Source organism: Poecilia reticulata, chromosome 4 (genome assembly GCF_904066995.2).
Source record: "Poecilia reticulata chromosome 4, P_reticulata-male-v2, whole genome shotgun sequence".
NCBI classification, from domain to species: Eukaryota; Metazoa; Chordata; class Actinopteri; order Cyprinodontiformes; family Poeciliidae; genus Poecilia; species Poecilia reticulata.
In genome coordinates this window covers 5,228,725-5,255,322 of record NC_088833.1, presented here as the reverse complement: position 1 = coordinate 5,255,322, position 26,598 = coordinate 5,228,725, and the positions used below count along the sequence as shown (strand labels likewise).

At 42.2% G+C, this 26,598-nt stretch overlaps 2 protein-coding genes across 3 annotated transcripts in view; both read right to left on the bottom strand.

Moving 5' to 3' along the window:
- ap1m3 (adaptor related protein complex 1 subunit mu 3) overlaps positions 1-1,637 on the bottom strand; it is a 33,634-nt gene extending 31,997 nt beyond the window's left edge. Inside the window, exon 1 of the mRNA XM_008406191.3 lies at positions 1,416-1,637. Coding sequence (XP_008404413.1) covers positions 1,416-1,457 — 42 coding nt within the window. The 5' untranslated portion in view covers positions 1,458-1,637. The remainder of the gene's footprint in view (positions 1-1,415) is intronic.
- A 1,004-nt stretch (positions 1,638-2,641) lies between these two features.
- c4h1orf210 (chromosome 4 C1orf210 homolog) lies at positions 2,642-24,854 on the bottom strand. Of its 2 annotated transcripts, none has more exons than XM_008406193.3 (4): positions 24,570-24,854; positions 9,605-10,108; positions 8,432-8,626; positions 2,642-3,988 (listed from the first exon to the last, which is right to left on the bottom strand). In XM_008406193.3, exons 2-4 carry the CDS (start codon positions 9,651-9,653, stop codon positions 3,789-3,791), a joined length of 444 nt encoding a protein of 147 aa, XP_008404415.1. In that variant the 5' UTR covers positions 9,654-10,108; positions 24,570-24,854; the 3' UTR covers positions 2,642-3,788. The 2 variants fall into 2 exon arrangements, with proteins under 2 accessions (XP_008404415.1, XP_008404416.1); XM_008406194.2 differs by lacking the exon at positions 24,570-24,854 and adding an exon at positions 13,505-13,581.
- Between the last annotated feature and the right edge of the window lie 1,744 nt (positions 24,855-26,598).

The following is a 26,598-nucleotide window of genomic DNA, read 5'->3' as shown; positions in this document are numbered from 1 at the left end:
AGGACACAATCGAAAAGAGAAAAAAAAAACAGTTCTCACAGGAAATCCAGGAAGTTTTGGTGTCCTTGTCACAGAGATTAAATATCCACACTGCAAACCGAAATTCTCTGAGTTTCTTTGAAGCTAACTTTTTTTGTTTTTTGGGACGGGGTGTTCAGCTCCTGATCTGACCCGTTGAGTGTTGGGCACTAACCTTTGACTCTTTTTATTGTCCCCGTTAGTCCATAGACATGAATTAGACCTAATTACTCTGTATTCTACTGATTAAAGAAAGAATAGCCGAACAGTGGACCCTAAATAAGAAATTATTCATTACGAAAAAGAGCACATTACTTTCCTCTATGTCTTTCTTGCTTACCAAAGTACAGAGTACAAGTAGAAATCTAGGACAAATAGCATCAAGCTGATGCCAACTGAGCCGCTTCCTCCTTAAATTGTACAAACTTTGTTTTGATCTGCGATCACCAAATCCTGCATAAGTCAATGTAGCAACTTTTCCATGGATCCCTGCTCCAACTGACCTGAATATAATGGGCTCATTTCTGCAGAGGCTATTTCAGTCATTCATGTGACTGAAGTGTGTTGGAACACGGATGGATCTGAACGTTTCAACACAGTGGCTCCCAGGTTGTGTTAAATCTCATTAGCATCTTGAGAGTCAAAATGAAGGGAGTCCAGGATTAAGTTTGTGTGAACAATCTGAGACAGGAGAAACACTACAAACCTACTGATCAAACCAGAGTAGGGTGGAGTTCAGTACACGATGCACACCCTCAGCCTATCTGCTGCAAAAATAAGTAAAACACTTTTTAAAAGTTTTTGTTAACTATCAAACAAGAAAACATGTGCAAAAGATCAATGGAAACAAAAATTAGACAATTAAATTAGACTCTTAGAGACAAGGAAAGCAATACAAAAGAAAACCGGATTAAATCCTTGATCCAGTGGAAAGGTATTTTCTCATGACTAAATTATACGTAAAAACCGAAATTATATATTTTCATGCACACTGAAATACTTTTCTATCGGATCAATTGCAATTAAAAGAAACAATAGCTCCAAGAGATAAGTTCAAAACTTTGAAATAGGACACATCACACATAATAAGGGCTGCATCGCTGCACAAGAACAAGCCCTCTGTGTAAACTCAGCATCGATAAACGAGTTTGGCGAGTTGGTTTTCTCTTCCTGTCTGTTTTATGTCAGTGTTACAGCCCATTTAGCCTTAATTCACAAAGTTACTCTCTTGAAACACAACTATGCCGGAAATTTTCTAAACGCAGTAGAAACAAGCACGGTGAAAATAAAAACATATACTTCAGCAGAGGCGCTTTCTTTAGTTTAAACAGTCCTCGTATCGCAGGTGCCGCGCTGTTAATGTCAACTTCCCCACCAACAAGTCGCCCAAAACTTACCTTTCCCTTCAGGTCGAGGATGAATATCGCCGAGGCGGACATCTTGACGGAGGAAAAAACCTCGAGAACAAGAATGAGGCAGGATGATTTCTAGGTCTACTGTAGGATATGGGTCATATAAATGCAAGAAAAAGTCGCTCCCATCATTCTCCTCCTCCCTCCTGTGAGCTGCGCTCTGCTCAGTTGAAGCGTTTCGCTGCAGCGCCGCTTTCCGGAGCGTCAAACTCACTGCGTTTACGGAAGTACAATTTCCGGCCGCAAAATGAGCTCAACCAATCTATTTTCATCATCAAATTGTATTAATTTTAACCTCAGCACAATGTTGCAGAACGCTTAAATCAGTGTTGTTCGCCTGGCTTAGCGCTTAGTGTTGCTTTTTCAGTTTTACACTCTCAACAAGGCTTGGATCTTCTGTAAATAAAAGGCTGAAAAGGTTGTGGATTTTAAAGTGATTGACGAGACACCTCAGATCCAACAGATATGTAAAGATGTAGAAGTAATGATAAACAGTTAATAAAATGTGTCCTTGTGAAATTGCTTGTGTTAAAGCATGCAATACTTCGGGCATTATTATTATTATTATTATTATTATTATTATTATTATTATTATTATTATTATTATTATTATTATTATTACTACTACTATTTTCCTGTCTTTTTCCCACCAGTGGGCTGACAATGTGAAATTCAACGCTTTTGTTTTGAAGGCAAAATAGCTCTGCTTCCGGTTTTGCTGTGAACTTGACGTGCCGCTCTTCCGGATGCAGCCTCGCCTGACAGCTCCACGCAGACCTGTCAGGCTGCTCTCATCAGCTGCGTGGCCTCACACAGAAACGCTTCAGGGCTCGACCCAGCGCGCAGTGCCAAACTTAATTACTGTTGTTTATGTCATTGTCGCGGAGTTTAAAGAAGAAGAAGAAGAAAGAGAAGGAGTGACTTGAGTTGGTGCTCGTTGAAGCGAAAAGTCCTAAAGTTACCCCTTCAGTAATTTAAAATCAACTAGGCTATATCTGTTCGCTAAAGGTTACAGTCACAATAGATACTTTTAGGTTTTAGGAAATTAACTCTTATAAGAAGCTTTAATACTAAATATTTTCTTAGTACTGGTACTGAAAGCAACTATATCTGAATTTATGATGCAGTTTTTCTGAGCATTAGCCGAACCGTTTGCACACAACACCCGAGTGAGTTTTTTTTTAACAAACTTACATGTGGATTTAAAAAAATTAGAAGTCTTAACATTTATTTCAGTTATTCAAAAATAAAAAAAAAAAAACACAGACAAAAATATCAGAAGACAATGTTCATTTTCTTACAAAATGTGTCTGTTAAAAAAGCTGTTTTAGGTTATGGCCATATTATGAACTGTCTGTTGACCTGACAATTTTCAAGCAAAGTGCCACATTGGAAATTTAAGCAGAAGGAAAAGTGTAATAGAAAATAATGTTTATACAGCTGGTTAACAGTTTAAGAAGCTGTGGGATTTCAGAGACAGATTAGTGACATGAAATCCATCTTTAGTGTAGGCTACTGTGATCTCTTTTTTAAAATATAACCCTTCTTGGTTATATTCTAACCTAGTTTGCCACCCGAAATGCAACCAAAAACACATTCAGTCCCGCGCCAATATATGTAGCCTACATCTCAAAACAGTTTAAAACCTTAAAAATATTGATATGTTGGGCACTGAGCTCCTGACATGTCAAAAACTGCCACTTCTGTACCATAAAAACAAAGAATCAAAGTTTCACTGTGCAAAAATCAGAACACTTAAAAGAATCCCACTGCTGTCATTGTTAAAATACTTTCTTGTTTTGTTGCTAGTGAAAGAAATAAATTGCTGCGTAAAAGTTTTAAACTACCAGGCAGATTAGCTGTGCTTTTATAAGTTCAAGAAAGTCATAAATGATTTTGAGATCACTGTCAGTTAGAAACCTTCAACTTTTAAATAATTCACTATGCCTTGGTCGCTCCAGTGGTTTTTGAAAATTCTGACTTGCGAGTACAAATGGAAAGCAGCCATGTTCCAAAAATTACTTATGTAGCTAAATATCATTGGATATATGTTGGAAATGTAAAGAAATACTTCAGGGGATTAAATATTTGCTTCTTGCGATGTTTCAAGATAGCCAGTGCTTCTCTCTTGCTGATTTTGACTTTTACATGTTTGCATGCTCTTTCAAATATTTTGAAACTGTCAGCAATGTGAATTTAATGGTCCTTCAGAGCTCACATTCAGACCTTCCAAACTAGACGGCATGTGTAATAATTAATTTGAAAAACATTCACACCAACTGAAAAGACAAACAATGGAGTAGAAATGGTGTCCGGGAGGTTTCTGGCTCAACCAACCAACCAACCAACCACATGAGTCTAAGTGATGCTGAATTCAATCACATCCATCTCTTCTTCTGTGTCTTCCTCCATGTCCTCGGCTGCTCTCTCAGCCCGGGCTCGCTCACTGGCCGGGATGTAGTTGTCTTCAATGAAGCCGTCGTCATCCTCCTCGCTCACAGGGGGGAGGCAGTGAGGGTCCATTCGTCCCCTGCGCATATCAAACTCTACATCCATGCCTGCAGCCGGGAATAAAACAAGCATCAGTTCATTAAAAACCAAAGGTTCAGGAAGTCATGCTGACTGACAGGATCATCAGTCTTTCAAATAAAAAGAAAGGCACGCATTTTAACTGATAGGTCGTGTTTATAGAAAGAGTGATATATTTTTGCTCTGAATTATTTTTAGTTTTTGTAGTTTCATATTTTTAGAAGAAATGGAAATAGTCAAGAAAACAATTATGTCATGATCCGTGTTTCTATGTGTTTATTTTCTAGTTTCTGTGTGATTCTGTTCCCTGTTAGTCCTGTCTCTGCGTCTTTCCCCGTTGATTGTCTCCCAGGTGTGTCTCGTTCCCGTGATTGCCCCGTGTGTATTTAGTCTCCCCTGTTGTCTGTGTTCTTCGTCGGGTCCTTGTCAACTGAATGTCGATTGATGTCACCTGTCTACGTGCTGCCAGTTTTTCCTCGTGCTGTTTCCCTGTTGTTCCTTGTTGAGTTCTTGTCATTAAATTCATCATTTTCCGTCACAACCTGGGCCTAAGCGTCATCTCCTCACCTACCACCACACCGCCTCCTGACAGAAGGACCCGACCAAACTAACGGTGAGGAAGCTATGGCCCATGAGGCGTGGATCCAGCAGCAGTTGGAGTTGGCACAACGGGATCTATATAAGGATGTAGAGATCCTGCCTTCTCCGCTGCTGCTGGAGGAATTGGGCCTACCCTCGGACCTAGACTTGCCCAGGAGACGGAAGCCGCGGCGGAGGTCTAAGGGCGGAGCAGCTCCTTCCAGCCCGAACCTGTGGCTGGGATCGCGGCTGATACGTTGCCCGCCCGAATATGGACCCCGCCGTTTCTGCCTTCCGGAGCCGCCGGAGGTCCCGGTCCCAAGACATCCAGGTCACCAACGCGACGACAAGCAGAGTCCCTGGTGGGGAGCACGTATGGCGTACTGCCCCCCAGGTGTGGGACCACGTCGCCACGAGCGCCCTGAGCCGCTGGAGGTCCCGGCCCCTGGGCGCTGGAATCACCAGCGCTCTGAGCCGCCGGAGGTCCCGGCCACTGGGCGCTGGCGTCACCATCGCTCTGGGCCACCGGAGGTCCCGGTCCCGGAGCATCGACGTCGTCGCCGCCATCGGCCTCCGAGGCTTCCTGCGCCCGCTGCCGGCGTGCAGCTCCCCGAGCTTCCTGCACCCGCTGCCGGCGTGCAGCTCCCCGAGCTTCCTGCACCCGCTGCCGGCGTGCAGCTCCCCGAGCTTCCTGCACCCGCTGCCGGCGTGCAGCTCCCCGAGCTTCCTGCACCCGCTGCCGGCGTGCAGCTCCCCGAGCTTCCTGCACCCGCTGCCGGCGTGCAGCTCCCCGAGCTTCCTGCACCCGCTGCCGGCGTGCAGCTCCCCGAGCTTCCTGCACCCGCTGCCGGCGTGCAGCTCCCCGAGCTTCCTGCACCCGCTGCCGGCGTGCAGCTCCCCGAGCTTCCTGCACCCGCTGCCGGCGTGCAGCTCCCCGAGCTTCCTGCACCCGCTGCCGGCGTGCAGCTCCCCGAGCTTCCTGCACCCGCTGCCGGCGTGCAGCTCCTCGAGCTTCCTGCACCCGCTGCCGGCGTGCAGCTCCCCGAGCCTCCAGAATCCCCCGCGCCGAGGCGCCGTCAGTCCCCGCTGCCTCCGGTCCCCGCGCCGAGGCGCCGTCAGTCCCCGCTGCCTCCGGTCCCCGCGCCGAGGCGCCGTCAGTCCCCGCTGCCTCCGGTCCCCGCGCCGAGGCGCCGTCAGTCCCCGCTGCCTCCGGTCCCCGCGCCGAGGCGCCGTCAGTCCCCGCTGCCTCCGGTCCCCGCGCCGAGGCGCCGTCAGTCCCCGCTGCCTCCGGTCCCCGCGCCGAGGCGCCGTCAGTCCCCGCTGCCTCCGGTCCCCGCGCCGAGGCGCCGTCAGTCCCCGCTGCCTCCGGTCCCCGCGCCGAGGCGCCGTCAGTCCCCGCTGCCTCCGGTCCCCGCGCCGAGGCGCCGTCAATCGCAGCCACGTCAATCGCCTCCTACGTCCGCTGCATGTGAGCAGCTCCCCGAGCTTCCTAGTGTCCCTCCAGAGTCCCCTAGTGTCCCTCCAGAGTCCCCTAGTGTCCCTCCAGAGTCCCCTAGTGTCCCTCCAGAGTCCCCTAGTGTCCCTCCAGAGTCCCCTAGTGTCCCTCCAGAGTCCCCTAGTGTCCCTCCAGAGTCCCCTAGTGTCCCTCCAGAGTCCCCTAGTGTCCCTCCGCCCGAGCTCCCAGCTCCAGAGCCTCCCGAGCCCGCAGCAGCCGGCGCTCCGCCAGAGCTCCCAGCGCCCGCAGCAGCCGGCGCTCCGCCAGAGCTCCCCGAGTCCGCTGCCGGTGCGCAGCTCCCCGGTGCTACTCCTGAGACTCCAGCCGGCCGTCCTGCCGGTTCCCCGGCCTCTGCTCCGCCCGAGCCCACGGCCTCTGCTCCGCCCGAGCCCACGGCCTCTGCTCCGCCCGAACCCCAGTCTCCAGCGCCTGCAGCAGCCGGCGCTCCGACCGGCACACCGCGGCTCAAGCTCCGCCTCCAGCGTCGCCGCCCACCGCGGCTCAAGCTCCGCCTCCAGCGTCGCCGCCCACCGCGGCTCAAGCTCCGCCTCCAGCGTTGCCGCCCACCGCGGCTCAAGCTCCGCCTCCAGCGTCGCCGCCCACCGCGGCTCAAGCTCCGCCTCCTGCGTCGCCGCCCACCGCGGCTCAAGCTCCGCCTCCAGCGTCGCCGCCCGCCGCGGCTCAAGCTCCGCCTCCAGCGTCGCCGCCCGCCGCGGCTCAAGCTCCGCCTCCTGCGTCGCCGCCCGCCGCGGCTCAAGCTCCGCCTCCTGCGTCGCCGCCCGCCGCGGCTCAAGCTCCGCCTCCTGCGTCGCCGCCCGCCGCGGCTCAAGTTCCGCCTCCTGCGTCGCCGCCCACCGCGGCTCAAGTTCCGCCTCCTGCGTCGCCGCCCACCGCGGCTCAAGTTCCGCCTCCTGCGTCGCCGCCCACCGCGGCTCAAGTTCCGCCTCCTGCGTCGCCGCCCACCGCGGCTCAAGTTCCGCCTCCTGCGTCGCCGCCCACCGCGGCTCAAGCTCCGCCTCCTGCGTCGCCGCCCACCGCGGCTCAAGCTCCGCCTCCTGCGTCGCCGCCCACCGCGGCTCAAGTTCCGCCTCCTGCGTCGCCGCCCACCGCGGCTCAAGTTCCGCCTCCTGCGTCGCCGCCCACCGCGGCTCAAGTTCCGCCTCCTGCGTCGCCGCCCACCGCGGCTCAAGCTCCGCCTCCTGCGTCGCCGCCCACCGCGGCTCAAGCTCCGCCTCCTGCGTCGCCGCCCACCGCGGCTCAAGCTCCGCCTCCTGCGTCGCCGCCCGCCGGACCTCCCACGAGAGGTCTACCTCCTGTGCCGTGGTCGGCCCCCGGAGGGTTTTGGTGTTAGTTTTCGTTTTGGATTTGTTTTTTGTTTTCTGGACTCTGGCCCTCCTACCTTCGCCCCTCCGCCCACCCTGTTGGGATCTGGTTTTTGTTTCTGGACTCTGGCCCTCCTGCCGTCGCCCCTCCGCCCACCCTGTTGGGTTGTTTTTTGTTTTTTGGACCTTTTGTTGGGCGCCTGGTAGTCGCCCCTTGAGGAGGGGGTACTGTCATGATCCGTGTTTCTATGTGTTTATTTTCTAGTTTCTGTGTGATTCTGTTCCCTGTTAGTCCTGTCTCTGCGTCTTTCCCCGTTGATTGTCTCCCAGGTGTGTCTCGTTCCCGTGATTGCCCCGTGTGTATTTAGTCTCCCCTGTTGTCTGTGTTCTTCGTCGGGTCCTTGTCAACTGAATGTCGATTGATGTCACCTGTCTACGTGCTGCCAGTTTTTCCTCGTGCTGTTTCCCTGTTGTTCCTTGTTGAGTTCTTGTCATTAAATTCATCATTTTCCGTCACAACCTGGGCCTAAGCGTCATCTCCTCACCTACCACCACACCGCCTCCTGACAAATTAATTGTTTTAAATTCCACATGTCTTTATAAGCAAAGTTAGAGGTAGAGTCAAATCTTACATCTCCCTGAAAGATCTCCTCTTATTGCATGCACTACATAGTCCCAGGTTTCCTTATTGAAAATATGTTTTGTTTTGGTTTTATGTAATATTTGTATTATTTGAAAAACAAAGTGTTGTCTTTTTAGCTATAAGCCATAATCGTAAAATAAATAATAATATAAATAATTTGTTTGTAATGAATTTCACATTTTGATTTGAATTCTGGAATTGATCATTGATTTATCACGATGATGTGCTGGCAAGGTTTTTAAGCTCACTTGCTCCTTTAGAAACGTGAAGGATGAAAAAAGCTGAGGATTTGTGGTTCATGTATTTTACAAGACTTGCATTTTTCCCCTTCTACACTATAATGCAAGCCTTCAAACAGGTTATACCTTTATAAATCACGCCTCATGTCAAAACGTTCATCAGTTTTCCATTAGGTTTGTGTTTAAAAACCAACCTGAAGAGTCAGAATGGCTAATGGTATCGGGCTCCCTCAGGCGCGTGTGCCTGTAGCTGGCCAGGTAACGCCGGACCACCTGACATTTGGCAAGAAGGGCGAGGAGAAGGGAGACGGAGATGGCTACGGCCAGAACACCAACCAAAACCTCCCAGTTGTGACTGGGAGGTTTTGGTATGCGGGTTATTGTGGTGTCTGTAAGACAGAATCACAGAAAATCACGTACTTTGCAATGTTGATGTGCTTTGGAAAACATGCAACAGTAGAAAGAAGTCATGGGCTTCAATTGTTGTTTATCCAAACAATGGTAATATATAAAATTTTTGATGTATACGTCATAAAGTAAAACAGCTCTGGCCATCCCCCCAGCTTATTCGGTTTACTGCTGATCAGCTAACTGAAAGAAGAGTTGTAGCCAATCCAGCAAAAATCTGACCCAGCACTTTACAGAAGCATTATGCTTCAGTTGATCATCTACTTTATGTACTTTGTGCAGGTCAGAGTTGGCTTGCCGAACAGGCAAAAAAAGGACAAGTAAATTCATGAAAGGATAATTGGATGACAGCACAAAAATTACAAGAAAACAAGCAAAACAAAAACATTAAGCTTTCTACTTACAAACCGTCACAACAAAGCATGGCTCCATAAGAAAATCAATTTTATCACTAATGATTGTTTAAATCATGTGCCAGAAATGATCAATAAAAGGCACAAGGATATGTCAGAGATATATGTGTTAAATCAGAGGTTTACAATCAGAACTATTAATATCTGTTTAAAACAATGGGGGATGCTCAGATTATGATGTCATGACTTTGGAAACTTCTGAAAGGTTAACGGACCCATTTGAGCTCAGTGGAGACACAGCTGCTTGTGTTTTAAGGCCACACCATAAGCACACTCTGTTCTTGTTTGACACATTAGGAATGGGAAAGTAAAAAAAAAAAAATGTCTGCCAAGATATCAAGAAGATAACTGTGGAGCATTTTGGCAAATAGAAATAATTTTGGTAATTCTAATTGACCTAAAACAAGAGAAGTTTGGTTTGGTTTAACTTGCGTGTGTAAACTTCTGATTTCTGTTGTATGATGGATATATTGTGCCTTATATAATGTAAAACAGAAAGAATAAATAAATGTTTTTTTAGGAACAGACAACAAACATTTCTCTTACCATTAGTTGTTAGTGGTGGTATGGATGTTTGATTTACTGATGATGCCATTTCCTGATGATTTCTCTGTCAGAGTCTTATTTATTTATTTATTTATTTATTTATTTCCTGGTGAATTAGGCCTTTCGCTTGCTTTGATTCAACCAACTCTTGCATGAAACGTCTCGCTGTGAGAATATCTCCCGTATGGGTCACTTTGTGTTCTGCAACACTCGCAGAAAACTCGAAATCATGCTTTTCATTATTTTCTTTTTCAGCTGTTTTGTGTTACATTCTTCCCAGTAGGTAAAAGGTTGAATATGATGATTGGAAGATGTTGCAGGGAATGAAACTCCCCAGATGAGGGGGGTAGTTGGCTGGTTTCTCTTCCCCCCGGATCGGAGCTGAACCTTTTTAACTCCACTAGGTGGCAAGATTGAGGGACAAGTGACCTGCTGGTGTTGACGGATAGGTGGAGACAAGCTGGAATATAAATCAGACTCCTTCTGATGCAGTCAAACCAGGTCCTGCAGAAAGTAGAGGAAATAACATATTAACTTTTTGCTTGAACATTTTTATTTTCACCTGTTTGCATATTTATAAGAAGGGTTGGAAAAAAAATCTTCTCCAGTCAGACTCCCAAAGCTCACGAGCATTTTAGTTGGAAATGCAAATTTTTTTGTGCCAATGAAAGCAAATCTCATCAGAGTCACCACAATCAAATGACCTAAATGTGTCACTTAACACACAAAAAAAAAAAAAATGTCATAAGAAGAAGTGATTTTATTCTGAAGCCATTAAATGAGGACAAACTCTCTGGAGTTCACCCAAAGCAGGAAAAGTGTGTCGTAAACAGGAAGTCCCACGTTCTGCTGAAATTCTTCTTCTAAGGTGTTTCTGCAACAAATAAAAACTCACAAATTTGTGTGTGTGAGTCGCCTGAAGGATCTGAGAACATGGCTTCCTACAACACAGACGCCGCAGCCTGGCAGGATCTTGAAGGGCAATAAGAAGGAAACCTGAAGGCATTATTTGTTTTGCAACAACAAATATAAAAGTTTTTCAGATTTATTCCTTATTGAAGCAGCGCTGAGGGGAAATGTCCTCAAATTAGAAACACTGCAGCATTTGGCGGTCTTTCTTACGTTTTGGTTTGTTTAGCACAAAACCAGGAAATGGAAAATATTTAGGCAGTAAACATTTTCCCCTCTGATACAGCTGAGATAACTTTGTAGGTTTTATAATGTTTGCCTTTCAAGTTTACAGAAAAAAAAATGTTCACCACAAAGAATTTATACATTTTTATTTAGAAACACCTTTCAGGACACTCAGGGATGCTGTGCATGCAACAGAAGTAGCAAATAGAATAAAAAAGTACACTAAACATTTTTCTTTCAAGTTAAGATTATGTTAATCTATAAAGATGTGATCTGTGTGGATTCATCTGGACTTAGTTTGATGCTCTCTTCACCTGTCATACACTGACTTTGTGCTGAAACCATCATGTGTGTCTATTTACTCTATGCAAATATAAACCTGTGCGCTGAAGATCCTTATGTAAAGTTATTTAAATGTTTCCTGGACATTTGCATCCATGAGTGTGCAGGAAAATTCCCTGGATGTAAAGTACAAACAAATGTACAAACAAAATCCCGTCTAACAGGATTACACAAGCTTCTTTCACTTCTAATGATCTCAGTAAGCATGAATATTGGTTTGTATAAGAGCTGTGGATCAAGCTAAACATGTTTCTCTTCCTGGATATGTTTTGGTTTCACATTTTTAACTATTCTTCTTTCTAAGGTATTTTCTGATTGATATTTGAAGTAAAGATGCTCCATCCTAACAAGTAAAACCAGATGTTTACATACAGTGTATGAAAATGAACAGATTTTTTCATGCTACAGGCTTCACTTTTACATCAGTTAGCACTGCCCAGATCATTTTAATTTGCTAAATGGCAGATTATTATGAAACAGATCATTTTAATAATATTTTGTATTGTAACTTTCTTCAAATTCATAAGTTTACATGCTTTTCTTTATGTCATACAATGTCTAAACTGGTAAACTATTGTGTTTTTTGTGTTTTTCCACAAACTCATAATGATTTGAAATTTTGACCCTTTCTTACTGACAGAACTGGTCTAACAGAGTTCAGTTTATGTGCCGCCTTTGCGGTGCTGACAGTTTCCATTTCCATCCATTTTCTTGACACCCTTGTCCCTTAGTGGGGTTGGGAGGGTTGTGCTTACAGTTCAGACCACAATTTTGACTGTTGTCTGTAAGCCACTCTGTAGCTCATTTAACTCCACATTTTGCCAAATTCCTTGCAGATGCCTTCTGACATTGCTTTAATCGATTTAATGTTCTTTTCTTCAGTTTGTAAAACACACCAGTTCCTTCAGCAGCAGACAACATTATCCTGTGACCAGTGGCGCAAAAGGTGGGTATGCAGCGCATAGGGGCGCTGCACCAGGGGGGGCGTCAGGGCCCCGTCTGGAGGGGGCGGCGTGCCGATGATGTTTTCCCATACACTTCAGCGCGCCTTACACTCAATCACCTCACGCACATAACGAGGTAAATGTAGCACTGTTGTGGCACTCGAGATCGGTCTTGGTCTCGAGACCATTTTTTTGATGGTCTCGGTCTCGGGCGCTGAGGACTCGGCATTTTATTTCAAGACCGGTCGAGACCGCAACTGTGAAAATGTCACTAAATGTACAGCATGCTGTCCAGTTTATTTGTTAACATCTTTGTTTTCAGTGGATGCAAAAAGCACGGATAAAAGTCCAACCAATAATGTGACTTGCCAATTACTTGTTTATGTTTCTCCCCTGCTCCCCCCACCTTCACCCTCCCCGCCTTTCACTCGCACACGGCGCTCCAGGACATGCGCAGTGGTTGTCTCTCAGCGGCAGAAGATCTGTCTAATCGTCAGTAATAGAATAGAGCTGCATAAATTATAAGATAACATAACTCAGCAGCGCTTCGCTTTCACAGACGGTGGGGTCTACGTCTAACTTTTTTTTGTCACTTAGAAAAGTAGCTCAAAGGAAAGTAAGCTCCGTTGACGTGATGTTAGCAAAGCTAGCTGTATAGAAACACATAAGCATTGCGATGAAAAAAAAGTCGTCACTCACTGCTCTGAATTATTGTGCGGAAGTGTTGAATGACTTGTCGCACATATGAGACAATGCTGTGTCCAAAAGTCTGCAATGTAGTGATGCGACATTCAGGAGCAGCACGATTCTTCTGCACTGTCACTGACAGCCTATCAGATTACCATACGCTGTCAGAATAGCATATCAGGGGTGCCCAAACTTTTTGAGAGCAAGATCTACTTTTTCTCTCACCAGCCGCCTGAGAGCTACCCCATGACACAAAGACATAAGAATTGCAAATTAAACTCTATTGACTTATTTTATATGCGAATATACATCAGTTATAGCAGAACTAGTAAAGTGACAGAAAACCTAATCCAGTTTCTTCCTCAGTGAGATTCTGACACTGGGAGCAGCTTACTGGTTTCTCAGTCAGAAGCTGGTTGCAAACCTGAGGCCAGCAGGTGTCAGTCAGTCATGGTGGATCTGAAATTTGGTTTGATGATCTCAATATGAGAAACTACAGACTGATGGGAGGAACCAAAGAGCCCAGTAAAGGTGAAGGCAAATCTTCTGAAGTCGGGATAATTAATTTAATTCCACATAATTATCGCGGTAGAATTTGTTAAAACTTAATGAAATATATTTGTTGTATTTGATGTTTGTTGTGACGTATACATGCTCACAAACGAATGAGGTAATCAGTCCAGGTTTGTCGTTTATTGAACGTTCAGAAACTACAGCAGGTGTAATGAGCCACAGCAAAGGTAAACAAAGGTAAAACAACCCGAAAAGACTATCAACTGAAAACATCTCCTACCTTTTTACTCTCGGTCTCTTTGTCGTTTAAGCACACCCGTTGCCGTGGCAACCGCCTGCACCCCGCAAGCCGAGCGAAGATTACATTAAAATCACATCATTCAGTCCGTTACATATCAGGTTTCCAGGCTTGATATTTATTTCTCGATTATTAATAAGCCTCTCATGAACACAGCGGTGGTTGAGTATCTAATTTAAATCTCCTGCTCTGCTCGTCAGTCGGTCTTTGAGTCGCCTTTTTTTTTTAATGGTACCGAAACGCACAGAATTGCGTAACACCTTGTTGAAACAATAATTACTGAGATTATTAATTTTAACATGTTTCGTTGACCTTTTTTATAATTATTCTTTTTTAATGAAGCTACTAACGTTTAGGATCGTAGTGAATATTTTTGATAAGCCTATCAGAAGAGGAAGAGCTGGACTCAGCGTCCTGGCGGCGTTCAGTTTGTCACCTGCCGAGATCGACTCAAAACCTTTCCACGATCGACGTATTGGGCACCCCTGCAGTAGGGGCTTTCACACTTCCCATATATGTGTCCTCTGTCACTTGTATCAGGAGTTAAAACTGTTTAATCCGTTAACATGTGGTAATCTGTTTTTCCGAGCCGCCTTTAAACGCAACATGAGCGCTACGACGCTGGGTTTACACCTGTGCGGCAGCGAAGGAGACCTGCTGCTGCTGTGCGGAGCTGCACAGGTGTGTTAGAATCATGGCAGCAAACCAGCAAAACGCAAAGAACTTTTCAGTTCTTCCCCCAAACTAACAGACTGTTTAGTAAAGTTGCTTGATGCAGGTAATGCTAGCTAAAAGATGACTAGCTAGCTAATATCAATACATCACCTTATGCTTGTTAACAAGTAGCTTATAGGCTAAGTTGTTGTTTATGTTCAGCTACATAGATTAATTTTCATCTTGCCACCCAAAAAAATAGATTTCCCCCCCACCCCCTTCATTCACACATGTTCAACCAGACAGCTATGGATATGTGGATCTTTATATGGATCTTTGAGATCAATTTGAGAAGTAATTTTGATCATATTTCAAATTTTATCATATCATGTAGAGCTCGGTCTTGGTCTTGTCTTGGTCTCGGGTTAGGTGGTCTTGAACACAACACTGAAATGTAGCCAGTTTTACCTTTCACGTATCGTCGCCTCGGCGGGGGGAGTTGAAGATGAGTGTATATTGCTTTGGAGTTTCTGTGCTGATGAATTTTTTTGCGAAGCGATAAAAGCTGGTAGCTCTTGAATTGTTACCAAATAAAGCTGTATTTCCTTCAACCCACTGACACCTTGAGATGCCATGAGACCTAAATTCTGAACATCATGGCATGGAGTTCATCCCAGTTTTCCATGTCTGGCCTATAATAATTCATTTTAGCTTTTAAACTGGTTATATTGATCCTGTGTCCAGACAGAGGGATAATCAGTAGCCCAGCATCATGACCTGCTTGTTCTGAAGATCCTGCAGCTTCCACTTCTCTTCCTAACATGACGCCTCCTCACCCTGAATCTCATACTGACAGGAGGAACCACAGAGCTCTGTTAGGTTAAAGCTCATCTTCTGAAGTTGGGATATTTTTCCTCCAACAGGATCCAGAGGAATCACCTCAAACCAGATGTTGGACTGGATTTTATCTCAATGTCATTTGTGAATGTTAGAGCCTCATTTTCAACAGTGGAGCTATAAAGGTTGAAAAAGGTTATCATCTTATTTTGGAGAAAATCTCATCAACATCAATATTTCCACTAAATAAGAGGCAAAAAAAAATTATTTGATGGACGTAAAGCCTCTCAGACTCAAAGCAACATGTCAGAGAGCACTAAACATTTTTTAATAAAACCCCATTCAGTCCGTTACGATATTAGGTTTTCAGGCTTGATATTTATTTTACAATTATTAATAAGCTTTTCATGAACACAGCGGTGGTTGATTAGTTAATTTTAAACACGTGCTCTGCTAGTTATTTTGGTAATGGAACTGAAATGCACAGAATTGCGCAACACCTTGTTGAAACAACAATTACTGAGATTATTATTTGTGTTGGGTCATTAATTTGAACACGTTTTGTTGTTGTTCTTTAATACAGTTACAAAAAGCTATTTATTAATGGATAAAGTTGTGTTTTAGATTGTATTTGAAAAACTAATCAGTCACAGCTGCACAATGAACCCACTGATTTTTACAGCAGACAGCCACTCCCCTCTCTTGCGGGTACTGCGTACCCACTAAATCTTTTAGCCGCCTACTTTCACCCCTGAACAGGCCCCTCCAGTTTGTCACAAATAACCACAAAATTCACACAAAAATCAACAGATGCCCACATTTTTCTGAGTTTATCAACATGTTTTTCTCAAAATTGACCAAAAACATTTGGGTTCAAGTAAGGCTGTCTCAGCCTTACTTGTTAAGTTATAGCTCATGAGCAATGGAGGATTAATAAAAGGTCACATTTAACATCATATATTAGCGCAGATATTCCTTACAAATATTTCTAAATTAGCACCACAAAATCTGTGATGTTTGATAGCTGAAAACATCCATCAAACATAGATGTTTAAACTCATTGGGGACCGTATGTTCAAAGAAATGTCAGAGAAGATTGCTTTCCTCCAAAACAGCGAGAAGCTTGTGAAGGAAGAATTAAATCAGGTCAAACTTTCATACAATGAGCGCAATTGCAAATACGAAAGTGACGTTTCTGGATTAGAACAAGACTTGGAAGCATATCACCAGAAAGTGAAGCACGAGAAAAACACCAACTCAAAACGAACAAAAAAGAATATGAAGCTCATCGACAATCTGAGAGCTGAGAAGGACCATATGTTTAAGGAAATGTCAGAGAAGATCGCTTTCCTCCAAAATAACGAGAAGCTGTTGAAGGAAGAATTTCATCAGGTCAAACTTTCATACAATAATCTCATTTGCAAATACGAAAGTGAAGTTTCTGGATTGCAACAAGACGTGGAAGCATATCGACAGGAGGTGAACAACGAGAAAGACACCAACCTAAAACGAACAAATGAGAACCTGCAGCTCATCAACAAACTGAGAGCTGAGAAGAAGGAGCAGTTCCAAAAAATGTCCAGAGAAATTGCAATAATAAAAAAGACGGAGAAGCTGCTGCTAGATGCTCTTGATCGGGTTCACCTTTCAAACAATGAGCTAAAAAGTAGACATAATGCAGACGTTGTGGAATTACAGCAGCAGCTCAAAGAATACAAGCTGGAGACAAAGAAGGAGGAAACGGCTCTTCTAAACAGAAAACAGAACCAGAAACTTATCCTGGAGTTGGAGCGTAGGTTTTCTACTGCACTGCGTCACAGAGTAGAAAACCTTGAGCTCCAGCTAATTCAGGAGAGAGAAGTTCACCTGCAGAAATTGGAGGAGATGAATTGTGTGAACGAGTTGGAAAGAACAAAACAAGATCTACTCGAGCAAGACACACTGAGAACTGAGAAAGAAGATTTCCAAGGGCAGGAGGGAGGAAACTCGCAGAGCCCAGTCAGCCTGGTCAAAGCTGAAAGCCAAGAGGGTTCCTCAGAGGAGGATCTCTCAGGATTAACAATGGCAGGTTGTTCCACGGATCCGGAATCTGCAGAACAGAATGAGATCACTGCAGAAACCATCCTGGAGGATTTAGTCGATCCAGGCATTGAAACCATCCAGGATGGTAAAAAGAAAAAACCCAAAAATTCAATTTGGAAAAGAATCCAAAATGCTTTCCGGTTGAAGAAAAAAAAAGAAAGCAAAAGAGTGAAGAGAGTCAAGTACAGGAGTAGGACTGATTTTGATATTTGGAGAAGGAGAAAGACATGCGAGAGAGGAACTGAGGACAGGAACCAAACGCATCTTCCTGTCCTCTACAACATCCATCTTGTTTTTAAGCACTGTGTTTTTTAGAAGTGATCAGATACAACCAGAGGTTGTAGCCTCTGTGATCAGGGCGACGCTCCGTCAAGAGGAAACTTGAAGGCAGAGATTTTCCCCCGCATTGAAAAAGATCCCTTCAATTGTAAAAAACGTGGGCAGCACGGTGGTGCAGCGGTTAGCGCTGCGCCTTCACAGGGGCGATCTGTGTGGAGTTTGCATGTTCTCCTCGTGTTTGTGTGGGTTTTCTTCGGGTGCTCCGGTTCCCCCCACATCTCCCAAAACATGTCGGTCAGGTCAGTTGGTCACTGTAAATTGCCCCCAAAACAGTTAAAGAAACTCCAAATTGAATTAGCCGAACGTTTTCCCTTTTCCCTTCACTGTTTTAGCAGCAGACGGCTCGATGCCGCAACGACACACAGCTCAATGTTTATAGCAACGTATTGATTTAAGAATTTAATTTCTTCTTTTAATAGTAATGATTTCTGTTTATTTTCACTGTACTTGTGCTTTTATGTTTTGTCCTTTAGTTTGACCTTTTCTACTCACTTTTTATACTGAATTGCACTTAAATCCAATTTTTTATAACAGAATAGCAAAAGGATGATGCAGTGGCTTTTTTTATTGTGGCTGTGGTGGCTCTGTGGTAGAGTGGTTATCTTGTGACCAGAAGGTTGTAAGTTCGATTCCAGCTTCCCCAGCCACATGCTGAGTTGCCCCAGGTTGGGGCACTTAGCGGCAAGCTGCCCCCCGACCTGCATGTCGGTGTGTAAATGTGACTGAAGCGCTTTGAGTGGTCAACGTGACCAGCAAGGCACTTCATAAGTTCAGTCCATTTACCTTTGATAAATCCTGTTTTTATACCAAACATGAAGCTGATTTAACACGTTTGGACCTTTTCAGTCTGGACCCTGAAGAAGTCCAAACTTGTTATATCTGGTTTGTTTGTTATAAAAAGAAAACAGGTTTCATCAAAGATAAAAGTTACTGTGTGATCTTTCTGTTATTATTTAGAATAACGGATTCAAGATAGTATAACAAACTTAACAAAAAAGTGCAATTTAACATGAAAAACTGTAGAAAAGGAAAAAAAAGAAGAACAGTCCATGAAAGTATGAATACAGAGAACTTAATCAGAAATCATTTCTATTTCAGGAAGAAATCGATCCTCAGATGAATACTTTGTAATAAACATAAAGCTTTTGTGTTGTTGAGCTTATGTGTTGTTGAGGCAAGGAAATGCCTAATTCGCTTATTTTTTTAACCAGGTTTACTGCAAATCATGTTTTCTTTAGGATGCTGCTTGTAGGTTTTGTTTGTCAACCTGGATTTAATTCCCAGTCCTGGAATCTGCTGCATGTCCTTCTCTCTCCTCCCAATTCCTGTTCCACCCTCTCTCTCATTTTCTCTTTCTTACAAAATTAATAGGTTACTTAATACACACACAAACACACCCCTACACACACACACACACACACACACACACACACACACACACACACACACACACACACACACACACACATACACGCACGCACACGCGCACACACACGCACACACACACACACATCCCCTCCATGGGGTGCCACCTTATCGTGGTGGGGGTTTTGAGTGTCCCAGTGATCCCAGTAGTTGTGCTGTTGGGGCTTCATGCCTCCCAATGCAGACGATCCCAGGTGAGGAACCAGACCAAGTGCAGCCCAAATATGATGAATACGACCGTTGGAAACGGATTCACTCAAAGAAATAATGGTAACACGTTATTTGAAGGGGGGTGAATGAGACTGTCATAAACATGACATAACATCTGTTATGAATATGAATAAGCCTTCATGAATATTTATGACTGTTGTCATAAAGCGTCATTTGGTAAATCATGACACTTTTAATACAAAGTTGACATTAACCAAGAAATCATTACTGTTTAAACTTTACCTTTAATAACAAAGTTCAATAATTTTTAAAGTGCGATCAGTAATACTTTTTTAACAAATTTATATCAGCATCATGCTTCCACAGATTGTAGAGATTTGGTCAAGGTGTGTAATGTTAGGAAAGTGTGAAATTAGGGCTGCAACTAATTGACCCCACACTTCATGGCTTTGATTGTGTCCCCAGATTTCAGTCTCCCACTGTTTTCCTCCAAATGTAATGATAATTATTTTTGGCTAATTTTGAGTTTCATCATGTCTCATGACAATATGTCCATTTGGAGACAATAACCTGACTTTTTATGTTGCTTTTTGAATAATTACTTCTTTGCTGAATGGCCTTTCAGCCCATGTCAACACAGAGCTTAGTGAACGATAATACACTTTTAGTAGCTTTAGCTTGTATCTTTAGAGAGTCATGTATGTTAGTTCTGGTGTTGAAATTTACATTTTTACCCAAGCATAATCATCTCTGGGACATGGAACCCACTTGTTTGCTTTATAGTTTGACGCCTAAATGTTCCCATGGCATTTAAATTTGAGTATAACTGTTTGAACAGATAAATGTGGTGCCTTTGTCGCATTTGGAAAATATTAAAAAAATGAATCCGACATGTGGAGATCCAAAATTCTCTCACACAAGTCCGATGCTTCACAAGGAAGCTGTACTTGAGATGCAACTTCAAGTGCTTCCACAGCTGTGCTTCCATCTAACGCAGAGATTGAACTTTAGTTTATCAGAGGCCTCTAAAGTTGTGGCATCATCACTTGAGCTTCCCAAAATTGTTTAAAGGGATGGCAATCGGCCTGTAAACTTCTTACTTTGAAGAAGTCTAAACACAAGTCTCTTTTCTTTATCTTGTTATTGAATGAGACAGTGAGAAATACAGTTTTATGTCTTTTCGTTCTGTGTATGTAAATGTGGCGTTCCAACTGCGTGTGTAAGATGAGACAAGTAAAAAAAAAAATCCCTCATAAATATTGGGGGGTTTTGTACCCCTGCCAGCTGTTTTAGCATGAGAGGGCCCATGTGAAGGGCGTTGTCTGTTCATATCCGTACTACTTTTGCACAACATTTAATTACAGACTTCTCCATGAGCAGATCTTAGCAAGTGGAGCTGGAAGGAATCATGTACACAATATTCGAAATCTGTGTATCTTTTACTGATTACTGTGCAGATTGAAGGTTTTGGCCAAGACATTTTTGGGGGGGGGGGTTGAGTTGCAATGCCACTACTATGAAACTACTGTATAAACCCCATAAAATGTTGCATGCTTTTTTTTTCTTCACCTCATTCTAACCCTTCGACATCGCTAAAGAATGTGAAAACCTTCTGTTGGGCAGTGTCAAAGAAAGATTTGGAGTTTAAACTGTAATCTAGGACCTCAGAACTTTGATGATTCTCAGCAATCAGCTTTTGTGATTCCCTTTTCTGGATTCTCATTCCCCTGTGATTGCAGCACAAACTGATCTCTGTGTGCAAGGAGCTTAAGCATGGCATGGATGTTAGCAAGGAGTTCTTGCCTGAGGGCAACATTTTCTAAACAACTTTGGTGCTAAGTTATTCATATACTATAAAATCTCTCACTGAACTGCAAAATGGATATTCAATAGTGGGATGTTTATTAAAATCGAGGCTGTTTTTTTTATGACTGAGGAAGTGGAGCATAATAAAACATTGTGTCTTTAATCATTTTTCTGGTTTTAGTTCAAAGGAAAGAAAGTCATTATTCTAACAGATTGTTATTACCTTTTATTAGCTCAGCCTCATCTTAATTCATAACATATCAGTGTTTCGTCAAGGTTATGCCAACGTACTGAGTAACTTCTGGAATCATTTATTCAAGCCCAGGGTTAATTTTTAAAAGTAGCTTTGCTGACTGAACTTGAAGATTTTGAAAAAGAACGGTCTCATAGACCAATCAAAACTTTCCATATCATCTGATTACATTTATAACTGTTATATGTCCTGTTCAGATTAGTTTAATGCCCATGTGACACATGGGTCTTTGTGCTGTAGTAGCATGTAAAATTAGCCTATCAGAGTAAATGCACTCACTAACAGGCTGATCACCTCAGTTTGGCTATGAATTTAGAAAACCAAGTCAAGGTTAAAAAAAAAAAAGGCTCAGTTGGTCAGTTTTACTTGCCTGTAGCCCAGCTGCAGGTCTGTTCTCTCCAAAGTTATTTAAATATTCTGATTTGCACGTCTGCATGTTGCTGTCTCTTCTTGTTATAGTAAGTTGTTGCATGTTCTCAGAGATTTAACTGTTTAGATATCACTGACAGCGGCTGGCAAAGAGTAAAGAAACTATGGTCCTCTAACTCATATGTTTTTTTTCTTACAATGTCCTTCAGCCAAATTTTGTTTTGTTTTATTTACATGGTTCTACAACAGGATAATTTAGCGTTGGAAGGAAAATAAATCATGTTGTTAGTGTAACACTCTCCTGGTTTCTCCATCTTAAATTTATGAACTTTTTTCAATCCCCACTGTGTGTCTGTTGCTTTCTCAGGCATGTTTTAAGGTTTCGGCACGTCTTGTTCACTTTCTTGACCCTGAGGTGATTTTTCATTGCGAGAGGGGTCCGGCAGCTCAACTCCAGCCATTAGGCCTCTTCCCCTTCATCTTGTCCTGCCATTCTCTGCAGCACTGTTAGCTGTAAACAAGCCAACAGAGCTGCCTTTATCTCTTCCTGTTCTGTCTTCACATAAGCAAAGCAGGACAAAATATACACATCGGGCAGAGCAGGACGTGGACCAGCGGGAGATAGAAGTATGCATTTTATGTGTGGGTGTTGTTCCTGTGCAGCTCTTGTGTGCTTCAATACGTGAATCCATGTATGTGACAAAGGCTAACTTTGCATTTTCTTTTTACCTGCATTCATCTGCAAACAAATGTTATTAAAAAAAATCCAGTTTATATTTGTCATTCTTTGTTTTGTTGCCCTAAATTAAGGTTTAAGTGTCTGCTGACTCTAACAATGACACAGGGTGACAAATGTTATTTTTGTTGTTAAGCTGAAATGAACCTCATAGTGTTTGAGTGTAATCAAACCATATCAAACAAACCAAATAATTAGCAGTTTGATTTTACTCACAAATTGACTTTCACACAATTTGCCTAAGACTTTGCAGAAAATATCTTTGCTTACTGCAAGTCAGCATTATCTTCTTTTTTATCTGTTGTACAAATATTCATAATTCATGGTTATTCAGTATAAACCAAGAAGCTAAGAAACAAAAAGATGTACGTGAGCTTCAGGCTTTCTCTTCTGTCCCTCCGCCAAGTTCTGCACTTATGTTTGCTTTGAAATGTACAGAGAGAGTCAGGTCGTGGCATTGCAAGTCAGAGATAATAGACAGGTATAGCATTTATTGAACGCTGAGCAACGGTTAACAGAGACTGATAAGTGTGATTGACTAAACCTAAGAGCAACAGTGATGCACTTAGAAAAAATGTTTTTTTCATAAAAGTTCAAGTATCGAGTTTTCAGATGTCTAGTGATTGCTATTTTATACCAGACTGACAGTAGTGTTACCAAAATCCTGCAGTGTATACAATAAGCATGCAATAAACTTTTATAGTGTGTTTACTTTAGCAAAGAAATACTGTAACTATCCGTTTTCACCTGTTTATACAATCTATAATGGGGAAGTGTGATCCAGTAAAGGTGAACTGCTGCTGGTGCATAAATATTTGAAGTATAAACAGTTGATGTCCCACATGCTGGTCAGTGTATGTTATTAAAAATAGAGGCTGTACAAAGCGCTCTTTAAAAAGAACACAAAACAATTATGTGAAGTGATTTCCAAATTGATGTATTCTCTGTTTGAGTTGAAGTGTCACCTGCCGATTCCTGTTTCTGCAAATTCCGAGAAAAAGAAAAAGAGAGAAGAAAACTGAACTACAGCTTTGTTTTATAGATGTTTTTATAAAGATAGCAGCTTTGCTTCCTAGAAAGAAAGCATCATTTGCAAGGTCATCCAGATTTATGCATCAAAGCATATGTCACTAAATATTATCTCACATTTTTTAAACTCAAAAAATTGTATTAAAGCAAGACATTGGATGATTCGTTTAGAAAACAACAATCCTTGGTTTGGTTAATTTGGTCAGCATTAGAAAAAGACAAAAAGACTTTTCAGGATTTAATCATCTGATCACTGATCAAAGGAAACATGAACACTATAAAATAGATTAAAAAATGTTTGTCTAAAGTGTTGAAACCAAGCAAGCAAATCATAAAATGGCAAAAATAACGGAAACAATAAAGTAATGCTGTCAGTTATTGCTTAATATTCTTGAAGGCAGATCTGAAAACTGTGCTCTCTTAGTTATGAGATTAATTTGTCCATTTACTTTAAAGTAATGTTGAATTACAGCCGCAGTTTACAATCCCTATTACTATGCATTTAGCTTCATCTTTTCTGGTACATATATTGTACACAATGACTGAATCGGAATGTTAAACCACAACTGTTTCCACTTTTGAATGGAAATGTTGCCATTTTCTTGTTAATAAAGTTTTACTCCTAGCTCTTTGACTTTATTTCCGTAGAAAATCATGAGATACAAGTAAGTTGGCTGGTTTGTGTTACAGCACACACTGACTGGTTGGCCAGGGTGCAGCAACTACAACTAGAGATCAATAATAAGTAAGTCTGTTCAACTATTTGCTGTAAAAATGTTGTAGTTTTACATTAAAGGAACAAAATGTGAAAATGTTTTCTTTCAGGCTTGTTATATTTTCTCTCTTTTTAGAATATTTTATTTTGGATTTTTAGTAGTAACATCACAGGTATTAACTGACAGGACAAAACTGTTACACAATGAAGCACAATTCAAACAATGAGACATATTGAAAGTAAAATACACTTACAATAATATAACACAACAACCAAATAACAAGAAGGACTGTACGGGGTGGGTAAGGTGGGTAATCTATAGAGATGGAATAAAATGTATATGAATCGGAAATAGATAGAGAGACAGACTGTATCAGATTCGCTCATAAATCCTGTCGAGTTCAGCCTCAGCACTTCTTTTAAAGGTCATCAAACCAAATAGCTTATTAGCTTCACTGCCTTTGATTGCTTTTATATTGCCTAAATCAAATGTAATAAATTTTACATTTACACAGTTTTTGTAAGTAGCCTTGTTACACTTGTATTCAGGAGTCAAACATTTACCCAGCCTGTCTTAAATACTGCTGGCGAAATCCTTTCTAAAAGCCCAGTTGTTTACAGTAGGTCTTACCTGGTCACCTGGTCATCAGAGTCCCAGCAGTATCAGATTACACCTGCTCTCTTCGACTTCCCACATACTTCAAGTGAGCTTTAACATTTTCTTCTGCTTTTGCCTGTGACATAGAGAAGTGCTGTGCAAAGGTTGATCTTTGTTGTGCTCTGCAGCTCATTCCCAGAATAACATGTTAATGAGTAACTTTGGTTACCAAGGTGTGCTCCCACTTTCACCTCCTCCTGCTCTTCCCCGGCCAATGAGATATTAGAACCTGGTCGGTGCCAAACCAGGAAGAAGATAAACACGTAGTGAAAGCAGAATGTAACCTTTCACGTTGTAACTACTTGTAAGTGACACAGTAACTAAATCTAAGTGTTTTTTTTTTTACAAATGTTCTGTGCATGGACCCATCTATTACCTGAAGAATAATTTTGTTTTATATTTGCTTTAGTTATGATTTGTCTCCTCTTCTTCTGGGTGTGTCTGTTGGCATGTAATTGCCTCAGGTGACAGACTTTGTCTCGTGAATTTAAAATATAAACATTTTCTCCTCCCTCTTGGGAAAGGATGTGTGACTAGATACTTGCGGCGTCTAGAAGTTTTGTTTATATCAGATCCACAGAATGAACAGAGAGAAATGCCCCTGAGGATCTGAAAGGAAAAGCGATGTGACCCTGAGAACAATAGCGCCACTTCCTGACCTTCCTGTATCTTTACGTTTAACTCCCATACCAATTCTCCTTACCTCCCTCCCTGTTTATGTTCCAGGATGCTTCAGCTGCATGTCTTGTGGAAAATATCAGGGACAAAGATGGGTTGGGAATCAAAAATGATAACTCAGCATCATCTGGAAGATGTAGGAGTTTCAGAAAGGCTGGTAGTAGCTTTTTGTTCTTCATCCATGTAGTTTTGAGTATTGTGTATTGCAAAATGCTTTTGAATTTAATACGTTTTGAGAAAAGGTTATTTGGAAACGGTTGCTTATTTGCCCTTCTCATAAGTGCTTATGGTCAAAATACTTTGTGCTTTTTAAAAATTATCAGGGCAAAAATATATTAAATGTATAATCTCACAAGGTTCAGTGATAGAACGTAAATGTGACATTTGTGAATTATTAACTAAACTGCAGTTTCTTTTATTTGTAGATGACAATACTATTTATATTTTGGTAACAGCATAATAAAAATTATGGTAGGTAAAATTTTGGTTTTTTCCTTTTAGGTAGAAATAAAACAATATTTGTACATTTTGGAAGCAAAAGAATGACAATTTGATCACAATAAACAGTTTCACAAAAAGGGATGCTTAAAGTGGAGGCTTTAGAATTAATTTTGAATAATGATCCTAATTAAATATGTAGACTACATTAATAGAAAAGTATACAAAAGTATTGGAGTCCTGAAAACAATTAAGGTTGTTTTATTTTTCCTTAAATACTTCATATGTTATGCTGTTCAGCTTTTCTTCCATGTTTTAGTTTTTGATATGATTTAAGGGAGGAATTATATGGGAATAAAGATTCTTGAATTAAAAGAAAAGTTTTAAAAAGGAGGGTAAACAAGCCCTTTGCTGTTAACAGGATAGATAGTTCCGTCATGTGAAAACCTAAAAATGTCTTTTGTTTTAACTTGGTCAATGTTTTCTGATGCAATGCTCGCAAATAGAGATAACGAAGACTGTGGATGTTACTTTCCATGGTAGTGCGAATGTAATTTCCACTGTGTGCATTAAAGCAGATATTTGGTGTTTGCACTATTAAAATAAGCAGCTATAAGTGTTATTAGAGGGAGTCTCCAGTATTCTTGGGCAGTTGTGTTCCCTAACCTCAGTGAATACCAGAGATCCACTGTAGCATGAAACCTGATGGCATTAAAATTACATATAAGTGACATTGACAACGTATTAAAATTTAAATTTTAAATTAAAATGTAGTTCTTTATTTTGCAAAGACAGCATAACATTGATTTTTTAAAAAAAAATCAGACTCAGATGATAACATTTTTAAAATCAGTGACAGATAAAGCTGTTTAATTAACCCTCTCTT

Bases quoted from the DNA above. Each gene is read 5' to 3' on its own strand.
- c4h1orf210 (XM_008406193.3), bottom strand. From the start codon at position 9,653: ATGGCATCATCAGTAAATCAAACATCCATACCACCACTAACAACTAAT. The intron at 8,627-9,604 runs GTAAGAGAAATG...TCTGTCTTACAG, and splicing joins ACCACCACTAACAACTAATG to ACACCACAATAACCCGCATA. The intron at 3,989-8,431 runs GTTGGTTTTTAA...TCCCGGCTGCAG, and splicing joins TAGCCATTCTGACTCTTCAG to GCATGGATGTAGAGTTTGAT.